The following is a 12,141-nucleotide window of genomic DNA, read 5'->3' as shown; positions in this document are numbered from 1 at the left end:
AATAGAAGTGGTTTGTTTTTCTATAAAGACCATTTTTTTCAAATTGAATGAACAAACACACAAAAAGCTAGATTTTTGCTATCAATCACTGTCTAAACTATTCGGTTTAGAAAGAAATGTTTGCGTATTTATAAAGAACAACCTTCTAATTTAAAGCGTTCATCTAAGGTTTGTCAATTATGAATCAATTGAAGCTTTAATTGAATCTGAAAACTTAGATCGAATTCGATGTCGGTTTAAGATGTGTACCTTTGAAACTATCATTTTTCGATTGACGTATGTTCCTCGATTAAATTTATCGAGTTTCCAGCATATGTCAAAATTTTATTTAGTCTTATTTGTTAAATTGTATGTGAAATGTTCCTTTAAAGTTTTTAGAAAAGAGAAATAATACTTCGTAAAATAGTTACACTCGAGAGCAATTTAAACCTTTTTATTTTTTTTATTAAAATTATATCTTTTTGAATGGTAAATGCGCATATTTAATGTTTTTATACTCCATTATCATATATTTATTTGGAATATTCTATAAAGTTTGTCTGAACGCCCCCGTTACATTGCAATTTCAAAATAGAATTTATGACTCTAAAAATATGATTTATGCAAATATTTTGTGTTCCCGCTAATGTATCTTTCAATTATTTAATTAATATCAAAAAAAATAATTTAATATTTTTTGGCAAAAGATTTCACAAATTATTAAATTTTAATGAATCCTCCAAATGAATGCGTTGTCTATAACTACTAAGTAATATCTTCCCAACAAAAATTTGAAAATCAATATAATAAAATTTTGTTCGAATCTTACAACATATTAAAAATATTTTTTTATTCAATAAAATATATATTATGTATTATTTTAAAATAATTATTTGATGCGAATATTATCTAAATATAAATCACTAAATGATTATTTATAACTTTTTAGAATGAAGTTATGTTCGATGTTTATGTAATAGTTTTCAGTTTATAAACAATGATCAATTTTAATATTTATTTGTATTATAATTATTTAAAGTTTCCTTCTATCCTGTCTTAAGTACAGGAAATAGTTGCACATACCAAATTTTTTCGAACTAAACACGAGACTTAAGGATGTACGAGCGCCAGGGCAATTTTGGATAAAAGGCTTGATTTTTTTTTTTTAAATATGAATTTGGACTAAGTCTTAATCAATTTTTAAATTTTAGGGGGGAGGGGTTGACCGATTATTTAAATAAATAAATGACTTCAAAAGTAGGCATATTTTACATTGTTCTTATGGGAAAACGGTAGATGGATGATTTGTTTTCATAGATTTCTCCAAAACTAGTCGGTGGAAATTGAAAAAAAAAACCATTTAAATTAAAGTTACATCTTTAATAAATTATTGAAAAAAAAAACATTGTGCCCGACTAATTAGGAATGTATAAGCACGGTAGTGGGAATGTAAATAAAAAAATAAATATATATTTTCAATTTTGATGGTGGCTTTATGTTATAACTTGACAATATAAGACGGAAATAAGGTATTGGTCCCCGATATGGGTTAGTCCGCCTCTGAATGCAATTGATTATGTTCCTCCATGGAAGATTTACAAAATTAATTCTTTAATTTTTAAACGTGCAAAGTGTAGACACATTGACAAAAATTTTTTAAGCAGATGCAAGTCCCCCTAAAAAAATTTTTGCTCGAAAAAGATTTCTAAGGTAGTGTGCCACTATATTCCATATTATGTTGCAATTCATTCAAGAATAGAATTAATACGGACAATTTTTGTTTGTTCAAACAAAAATATTTCTAGTCACGAGTAACGGCTCAAATTATTTTAGTTGAGTAGCTTAAAAGAATAAACTAAACAATAAAATCAAATCAAAGAAAAAATTTAGTTTCCATTTCCAAAAAAACCAAAAAATTGTTTTTTATTTTTATTTTTGCCTTTAAGATTCTAGCCAAATATAAAGGTTTTTTAGCTGTACTTTTTTATTTTCAAATAAATGCTTCTTTAAATATAAAACAGAGCTTTTATGTAAGTTCTTAAAGCTATATAAAATAATAAATTGTAGGGAAATCAATTGCAGACTCTGAGGAAAATTTTCTGAAAATTTCGCATAACAATTTATCTAAAAACGTGAATTCCATTAAAATTAGAATGTATGGTTTTTTTTTTAATGTAATTTATGATTTGTTTTTATACGTCAAAGATATAATGTTTTGGTTAATTCCATTGTTAATAATAATTATTTGAAAATTAATTCTGTTTTATTTGAATTTTGAAGATGAATCATTTCTGGATAATATCAGTTTATTCAAATTGATTTTGCATTATTTATATCAGCTTCTATTTTTTTTATATTAAATTGTAAATTTATTATGCTTTTAACAGCATTTTAAAATATGCATGAAATAAAAAAAAAATGAAAAAAAAAAAATGAAATTATAACGTTTTTATTAAAAAAGAAAAGATCTGATTTGTTAGTAATTAAAATCAAAACTATATCGTCAGTCAAATCAAATATATCGATAATCCACAAAAAATTGTTTTAGTGTAGGTATTAACAAAGTAAAAAATAACTTGAAACAGAGTTAATTATTTAAATATCCTGAAGATACTTGGGTATCAATGTTTAAACTATAATTTTAACGTAAAATTTCTTTTTTTTTCATAGTTTTGCTAGTCGTATATATGTCGTTAGGGGTAAAATGCTCCCATTTTTATAGCTTATAATGATCCCTATTTTGTGTGTAAGATTGTAAAAGGTAAAATGATTCTCATATCATGTGGCGAGTCTTAAAAATGTTCGTTTTGAAGATTTTACCAGTTATTTTTGTGTTTATGCTAATCGTTGATGCAATGTAAAAGAACAACTTATATTTTATGTGAACTGTTGGGTAAAAAACGGAATAGGATTATTTTATCCACTATTCTTACAAGGTCAATAAAACAATCCCTTTCGAAATTAAATTTTTTCTTTGGGGGATCATTATAGGACACCTTCCCTTAATTTGTGTTAAGGCATTGGATTAAATTATAATTTGAGTTTCAATTATGACAAACTCGTTGATAAAACAATTATTTTATAAACAAAACTTTGTCAACAAAATGAAACATTTACGAATTAAAATTAAAGAATACTTTCCGATTTTATCTCGGTTAGTATTTACGAACGAGAAATGAGCTAATTAATTATTACAATGAATTTAAGATGAATTGAAGCGTTAGTAACATTGGACATTTAATAATACCATAAACATTAAGTAAGCACTGACACAATTATTGACTAAGTTCCATTAAAAATTTTCTAAAATTTAAATAGATCACACATATTCTAAAATTTGTTTAACAATAATTCTCATCATAATTTAAACAATAGAAAATGATGTTGAATAAATATTTATTGTGAATATTTTCAATTACAATAAATAACATTGACATAAAACCATTTATTTTATGGTTCATACTTAATAGGTCACAAACGAAAAATTTTATTGCAAAATAATGAATAATACAAAATATTATAGATATTATTTTATGATTCGGAAATATTATATATATGTTCGTAAAATATAAATTAAATCAAAAGTTAAATGTTTTTTTGGTTGCTCATTGTTTTAGCTTGAACTCATAAAACACTGATTTATTAGATTATTTTAAATGTTAAAAAGAAGAAATACGTATTTTCTAGGAAGAATTCTATTTAACTTTATACTCAAATGTTTAATTACTCTTGTTTTGTCATATTATTTCTAGTAATTTCGTTGCTAGTTGTGTATAGATTCTAATAGTACCCTTTCCAAATTTTTTTTAATCTTGATTTTGTGCTAGTATTACAGTTAAAGATGTTACAAATAAAGGAAAATGAAAGAAATCGCTCGCCTTTTGCTAAAACCTCATGGAATGTGTTTCTTAAGTGTCAAATATCATTATTAACGCATAAGTTATTGGCGCAAATGTTTCTATTTGTTAATAAACAATAAATTTTTAATTCAATGGTTAATGTTAAAGTTGACTTACAAAATTCATAGATAGGCAACTTGAATTACGTAAACGTTATATACATGTATAATAGTTTTCGATTATTTGACAAACACTGCACATTTACGGCATACAAGTTGCCTAATTAAAAACAGTAATTTCAAAAAGTATTTCCATTTTCACAAATGACTGCCTATTCGCTATTTTCTAATTGCTTTCATAGGGCTGTTTTTTTGCTATCCTATATTTCATGTATGTTGAAGATACAATGATTTTGTAAATAAAAAAATATCTGGTGATAACAACTTCCATATTTTACGATTTCCTTAAGAAACTTGAAAGAAATGTGCTATTATCGGATTGTTAGCATAAATAAGTCAAAAATATGATATTTTGATTTATTGTTTTAATAATGTGAATTAGATCATGAACTGTCATTAATAAAATATGCCAATGTCTAAATTGATGAACAGTCAAGGTTTTTGCATTCAAGAGTAATTTACTTTTATGTCAAAAATTTTTAGGTAAACTATATAAAATATTAACTTTTGCAAATCAACTATTTTGAATTTTTGTGTTGTGTTTTCTATTCAAAAATTTTGTGTGTTTTTATATTTACAAATATATCAGTTATAAAAATATAAAATCTGTCCATTTGTTTAAAATTAATTCATTTCAAATGTCATTTTATAATAATAATAATAATAATATAAGTTGCTTGGCCTACATTTATATAATACCAGCAGATGTCTTCAACTATAATATGGATGCATTTAACAAAAACATGTTCAAAAAAAAATTTTGTTTGACATTTATGTGATTTTGACACAATTATTATATTTTATAAATGAATTCTCTAATGACCCTCAACGCAAAATATTCCTATTGCTAAAAAAATTATTTTGTTTTAAAATAGGTGGAACTTATTCCCAAAGCATCACTGGGCGTGAATTCGTCGTTATTTCATGATAAAAATTCGTAAGATTAAATGTTTAGTTCAAAAGACACAAAATTAGTCATTTTGGGCCGAAAATTCGCTCGCTATAGAGAACATATTCGTTGGATGCGTAGCCATGGTAGGAGCAATCAAATCGACGCCAGCGCATTCAAGTACTGTTATGACTAATTTTTAATTTTTACATGTAAATGGTTGAGTAATTGAGTAAATAAAATTATTAAAAAATAACAATTGCATAATGCAACAAACTTGTTGCATTGGAAATTGTGAAAATTAGAGACGAAATTGCACAAATTATATTTTAAAAATGTAAATTAACATAATTACTTATTTAAATTTTGTTAGAAAATGTAATCAAATATTCAATGTTAGACATATATACAATCCATAAACTTATATGTCCATTCATATAATTATATTAATAAAGAAGTTGTGTCTTTACTATGGTAACATTGGTAACTAAACTCATGCATGGAGCAAATAATAAGATAAATTATTAATAAAATTCATTGAAATAATGTATATAAAATCAATCGATAAATTTGGAGGTATAAATAAATTTAAAATCAAATGCAAATTTTATTTAAATAAAAAAAAGATATATTAAGACTCAAAGAGTTTATTTAATTCAATCGAAAGTTTTTTTATTTTATTTGAAATAAAAATAAACGAATCAAGTATATTTTTAGCAGTCATTTCCACGAAATATATACAAATTTCTTAGAAAATCTCTACATAAAATTTTATAAATAGATATTTTATAAAATTTGTGAAAATTCTGATTTCATTTTTGATTTTACAAGTGAAAATTTATTATATAAATCATAATATCAGTCATATTATACAATTTTTGAACATATTAAGGTCGACATATATATTTCATCAAAACAAAAATATTTATTCTAATATATTATGTGAAAATTTCAAAATAATTTTTAAATTATTATTTGTTTTAATTATATGAATAAATCACACGATAGTCAAATAAAAATTTTCGCGTATCTATCACGTGAATTGAATAGGGTATTCTACTATTTTTGAAAAAGTACACACACGCTTTCTTGCCAAAAATTTAAATTAAATTTTAAACTGTCAAAAACGCGGGCATCCAATTTGATGACGTAATATGGGTATCATTATACGAAATAACACAAATAAGTTTGACAGATATATTCGTAGACATCTGATTATAATAAATATAAATACTGATTATCTATGGATATATTATCTATACCCAGCTGTCTACACTGAATTAATTGATGATCTATGGCTCATACCGATATGACAGCAGGGCTTGCCCGCGTTTTAGGTCATGTGATATACAGTTTAAAAATTACGATTTTTAATTTTAATATTCTAAAAGAAAAATGTGCTTTTATGACTCGAAATCAGAATGTTTAAGTAAATTTTTACATAAATTTTAACTTTTTTCAAATTTATTTTTGACTAACGATAATACCCTATCGAAAATTCATAAATATTCTATATATTTGGAGATGCGGTTTGCTCTGTTTAATGACAATATGAGCAAAAGCTACTTAAATTCATTCCAATTTAAAAATGGGGTGGTCTAGGGGTAGTTTCTAGTTGGTAATGAATAAAAAAAGAATACACACCTCTCGTAAATGTTCCAAATCAGATTTATTTCCAACTAATGTAACTGGTATACCAATTTGATTACGTAATTGAACTAATTTATCTAATACTTGCACTGCATATTGTAATGATTTACGATCTGTAATGCTATATGTTACAATACACGCATCAGCCCAATATAATGGTTCTTCTGGTATGATTTCTTGTTGATTATTCGTTTGTTGTTGTTTAACATGATCGGTTGCACTATTTAATGTTTCACAGCATACATCCACAATTTCCACTTCTTGAGATATATTATTTACTGTTACTGTTTGTCTATATAGAAGATCTGTAAATAAAATAAAGAAAAAATTTAGTTTTTGTTCAATTTTAATCCAAATCCAACCGATTTGAGTGGGAACATGAGGATTTTTAACAAAACGAGCAATAAATTAAGGATGTAGGAATGCCAGAGCAATTTTGGATAAAAGGCTTGATTTGTTTTTATATGGAGGACTAAGTCTAAATCAATTTAGTCTGTTTAAAGAGTTTTAGTCAGTTGCTGATTGGACTTGCACCAAAAGTTAAAAAAGGACAGTAGTCAGTTCCTTTGCAGAATGGATCAAAAAACAATAATTCCTATCCTATAGTGAAAGTAAGCATGTTTGTTTGTTTGTTACGCTTTCACGCAAAAACTACTGAATGGATTTGACTATACATTGATATATGGCTAGCTCATACATCAGAATAACACATGAGCTATAATTTATAAAAACTGATAAAAAAAAGTAAAAAAATTAAATTTAGTCTATGACATTTTACTACGCCATCTATGAGCATCACTTTGAGCCATAAATTAAATATTTCTGTAAAAATAGTGATACAATTTATGGCCACCTGTTCTGATATGCACCATGCATTAAGACTATATAGCATTTAAAAAATATTAAAATCTGTACATATATTTTACCTGTGTAAAACAATCCCTATCCCTATTTTGAGTGATATGGAAGGGGGATAAGTAAGAGCAAGGGAGGTGAAGGGTACATCGCGGTGGTCTTTACTTTTAAAATCAGAGAAGCGGTCTGGTATCAAGCTAGTTAATAAATAAATATATGTTGTATTTACCTGTATTTGATCGATATTCGCCAATGAATCGCCGTGTGAGGAATCGAACAGTCAATGCTGTAAAGAAAGAGAAAAAACAATTAAAATAAATTATTTTGGCATTTTATTCAGTGTTTAAATTATATTACTAAGAATTTTTTTTTATGAAAAAGATAATAATATTTAATTAAATATTAATAAGAAAATGTTTTAATAATTTGATATAAATTAATTTAAATATTATTTTATTATAAATATTTTTTGTTTAATAAATTTTATTTTTGGCCTAATTTCATAAACAATTTATTGGAAAATTATTATTTTATATCGAATATATGTAAAAATAATTGAGACTTAATTAGGCAATAAACATAATATTACTAAGTAAATATTATAATTTTTATTAGAATATTATGATTACGAGATGAAATCAACATTTTTTTTTGTTCAAAGTCATAAAAATGCATATTAAACTTTTTTTGTTGTTGTTGTATAAATGTGGGTGTGTTAGGTATTTGCACTTTTACAAAACAATCTTGAAAATAATATTATTTTTAATTTTATAGTAAATATAAAATTTGTAAAGAGACGAAACCTTTTACCTGTCTATTTTGACAGTGAAATGGGGGGATTAGTTTACATTCACTTGAATTCGACAGTTAATTTTAAGCTTCTAGAAGTACGTTTATAATTTAAAAATATATACAGTGAAAACTGTCTACGAAGTTTTATTGGAAAGTTGACGGTAATTTATTATTAATTTCGCAGTTTTTTAATGTAATTATTCTTATAACGAATAATAAAAGTAGATATATGAATATATATATAAAAACTAATTCGCACCGTGCGTGAGTTCTATTGGAGGCGTTTCCATGGTAACGATACACTACTTTAATTATAGAATTGTATGGATGCATATATAAGTGTATGGATTGCATTTATGACTTACATTGAAAATTTAATATTATTGTCTTACAAATTTAAATAAATAATTATGATAATTTACATTTAAAAAATAATATTTGTGCAATTTTATTTCTTATTTCCACAATTTTTAATGCATTAAGTTTAATGAATTAGTGTTTTTCAATAATTTTAATTTGACATTTTCTATAACATTTACATGTATAGAATTGCAAACTAGTCATAACAGCTTCCTTTATCGCCAAAATTTTTCACTGGAAGCGCTGGCATCGATTTTATTGTCTCTACCATGACTACGCACACAACGAATATGAATATATAAATTTATACTTTAAACTTGTTCACTTTTGAGTGTTAAAGTACCGAATCAATTTTTGTTATCCCTCAGTACATGTTATCCTTAATTTCAATGAAAATCTTTTTTTAAGATTTTCAATTTAAATGGGCTTAACATGTCGCAGGTAACTTCGAACTCGAAAAAAGAAATTTTTTCATTGACATACTTACAGAAATGCATTTTTTTCTTATCTCATATTAATTTAAAACAAATTATTTTTCCAAAACCAACGATTTTCTCGTAAAATCAAAAGTATTTTTTTTTTCATGTGATTAATTTTCTTAATTTTATGCGCGGAATCTCATATTAAATGTTTTTTTACAATGCTGCAAAGGTGTTTTAAATAAATGTGGTGGAAACGCAATTAAATTGTGTAGTATATCCATTCATACCATGTATAGTACATTTATTTGCGTTTCCACCATATTTGACAAATTAGTTTTGAAAGAACCAAGCCAGTGTTCATTTATTAAACCAGATCGAATTTTTTAGCAAATTATGTTTTCACTAAAGTATGCAAGGGTAAAATCGTTGAAAATTGTATTAAGATTGAATTTAAATTTAAATTAAAAAAGAAAACGGATTGAAAACATTTGTACAAAATTTAAAGGAAGAGTGGTTTTATTTCTAAATGAATTCACTCTTTTCAACTTTTAAAACTACTGAAATTAAATACTAACGACGTCTACAATGTCGTTTTACATGGTTTTCACTGTACTTACTTTCTTTTTTTTTTTATAAAAAACTTATTTTTATAACCTTCTGTTGACCGGTATGTGGCGGATATATTTATAATGTATGTATATTTGTGACCGGATGTTAATATTTGAAAAATATTTGATGTTAATCAAATATGTTCACTTTAAAAATTATCTACGCACCGCCAATATTTTATTTCAATATTGTCGAGGAAAATTTTTATGAAAAGTGTACAAATATATACTACTGTGTTCAAAAAATAAGGTGACATTGTATTTATTTTGAAAATTCTTTATTTATTCTTCCAAATCAATTTCATCCACTTCAAAGTAATCCCCTCCCGATGCAATGCACTTATGCTAACGGATTTTCCAATCTTCGAAACACTGGTTGTAGTCACTAGGATTGCCTTCAGTTCCGTCTTTGCTGCGGCTTGAATCTTTTTTATCGTATCAAAACGATGTCCCCGGAGCGGTCTTTTGAGCTTGCTGAACAGCCAGAAGTCACACGGCACCAGATCAGGTGAATACGGTGGTTGCGAAACGATATGGGTTGAGTTTTTGACGAAATGATCACGAATTATGAGTGCAGTATGGAATGGTGCATTATTGTGGTGTAAAAACCATTAATTGTCTTTCCACAATTCCGGCCTTTTTAGGCGGATAGCGTTACGCAAATGACGCATAACGTTCAAATAATATTCCTTGTTGACTGTTTGACCGGGCGAAAGGAATTCATAATGCACAACAAACGCGCGCAGTTTAAATTCAAATGTCACCATATTTTTTGGACACAGTATTAAGTGCTTGTATTAATATACAAATTATTAATAATTATTATTTGCTTTTCAAATTTAAATTAAAATTTTCATAAATGCGCGTAGGCTTTTTTGGATGTTTTTTGTAAATGTCAATTATATCTTATAATAATTTTGGAATTTAGATCATATGACAATGATTTTTGTGTATATTTATTTTATTTTATAATCAATCTTCACCATTCAAAATTTACATAAGATTTAAAACTGAATAGATATAAATAAACTACTTTCAAGAAAACAGTTATTGTTTATGTAGACAAAAAATAAAATTAAAACAATAATGAAAACAAGTGAAAATAATAACTTACATAGTTAATTGTTTAAATACCATGTAGTGTAGGATATACATGTTTGAAGTTTTTATAATATTATTTAATGTATTACCCAATATATCACAATTGAATTAAAAATTAAACTTTTCTTCAAAATAGTAAAATATTTCTTCTAGTTTTTGTGATTTAAGGGTTTTTTGATTCATGAATGACCCAATAGGGGGTCGGAACAAATTTTTTTATCACTTCTGTTGGAGAAATCTCACTTCAAGAATAGAAAAGTGAAGTTTGTTTTTAAAAATCTTTACTAGTATGCAAGATGTGAACGTTTAAAATTTCTAATTAAATAAAGAGGAAGATACCCACTAGTGACGTCATACGTGAGTATCGCCACTGAGATTACATATAAAACTTTGTTCTGCTAAAAGGGGATGGCCAACCTTTGAATGAAATCTTTGATTGCTTATAATTTTTTCGTTTTTTAATCAATTTTGATTTCACTTTCAAATTTTGTCATGGGATCAAGTCTAGTTTGATATTTTTATGTGCAATATGGCCCATTTGACATCAGGATTATCTCCTATTGACTAATTTAACTCGTTCACGAACTAGAAATGACTTTAAGGCCCCATAATCGTTGTAATTTAATTGACTATGTCCATTGTTTAGAGTTTATCGGAGACCGTATTAGACGTATCAATTAAAAACGATAGCAAATTTTGTTTTACCACAAAATTTTCTGTGTTTCACAAATTTCCAATTAAACTTAATATACCATCAATATTAATCGTTTCATAATTATCAAAATATTTATTTTAAAATGACTCAAAGCAGTGACTCTAACTGTATTTACGATTGAATCTGCGAATACAGCCAGTGTAATTCCAAAACTCTAAACCTTGCGAAGATAAGGGGTTACAATTTATTTTTATAAATTATACTGAAGTACTTGTCATCATAATTCAGTTGTAACGACATTGCAATTGCGTTTCAGAGTAATTCAGAGTATTATAAAAATTGAAAAATTGTTAATGGAAAATTTTACAATTATTTTCTTTTTGATGAATTAATATTTTAAAGATAAATAAATAAATAAATTGAATTCATAATCAATTTTTTGACTGCGTAGTAAATTATTAGAAGTATTACTTAATAAAAATTGAAAATTATTGTGTTATCTATATGGCGTATAGTTTTTCTTGGCGCAAAGTGTAGTCTTACATGTGAATAATTCGTGGTTCTCTTCATAAGTAATTGATTTATTAACGTATTGTATCATTATGCTTCATGTAATTGTCTAAAAAAATTTTATCGTCATGATCAAGGTCAAATTTTGTTTAAATTCTTTATTTTTGTACGTCACATTTTATGTTTATATATATTTATCGATCTGTTTCAATCAATTGATATTTAGTATTTCTATTCGTTATTTCGATGCATATTACCAATACTGAGCACAAGTTCAATTATTTTTTAGTTAGTTATATTTT

General features: G+C 25.7%; 1 protein-coding gene across 1 annotated transcript in view; it reads right to left on the bottom strand.

Annotated features, from left to right (window-relative positions):
- LOC123305427 (ras-related and estrogen-regulated growth inhibitor-like protein) overlaps positions 1–12,141 on the bottom strand; it is a 42,338-nt gene that overhangs the window by 1,218 nt on the left and 28,979 nt on the right. The window contains exons 3-4 of the mRNA XM_044887140.1: positions 7,621–7,677; positions 6,531–6,841 (exon numbers count right to left, since the gene is read on the bottom strand). Coding sequence (XP_044743075.1) covers positions 6,531–6,841; positions 7,621–7,677 — 368 coding nt within the window. The remainder of the gene's footprint in view (positions 1–6,530; positions 6,842–7,620; positions 7,678–12,141) is intronic.

This window comes from Chrysoperla carnea, chromosome 1 (genome assembly GCF_905475395.1).
Source record: "Chrysoperla carnea chromosome 1, inChrCarn1.1, whole genome shotgun sequence".
In the NCBI taxonomy this organism is placed as follows: domain Eukaryota; kingdom Metazoa; phylum Arthropoda; class Insecta; order Neuroptera; family Chrysopidae; genus Chrysoperla; species Chrysoperla carnea.
Note: the sequence above shows the minus strand (reverse complement) of the source record. Positions and strands in the feature narration are given on the sequence as shown.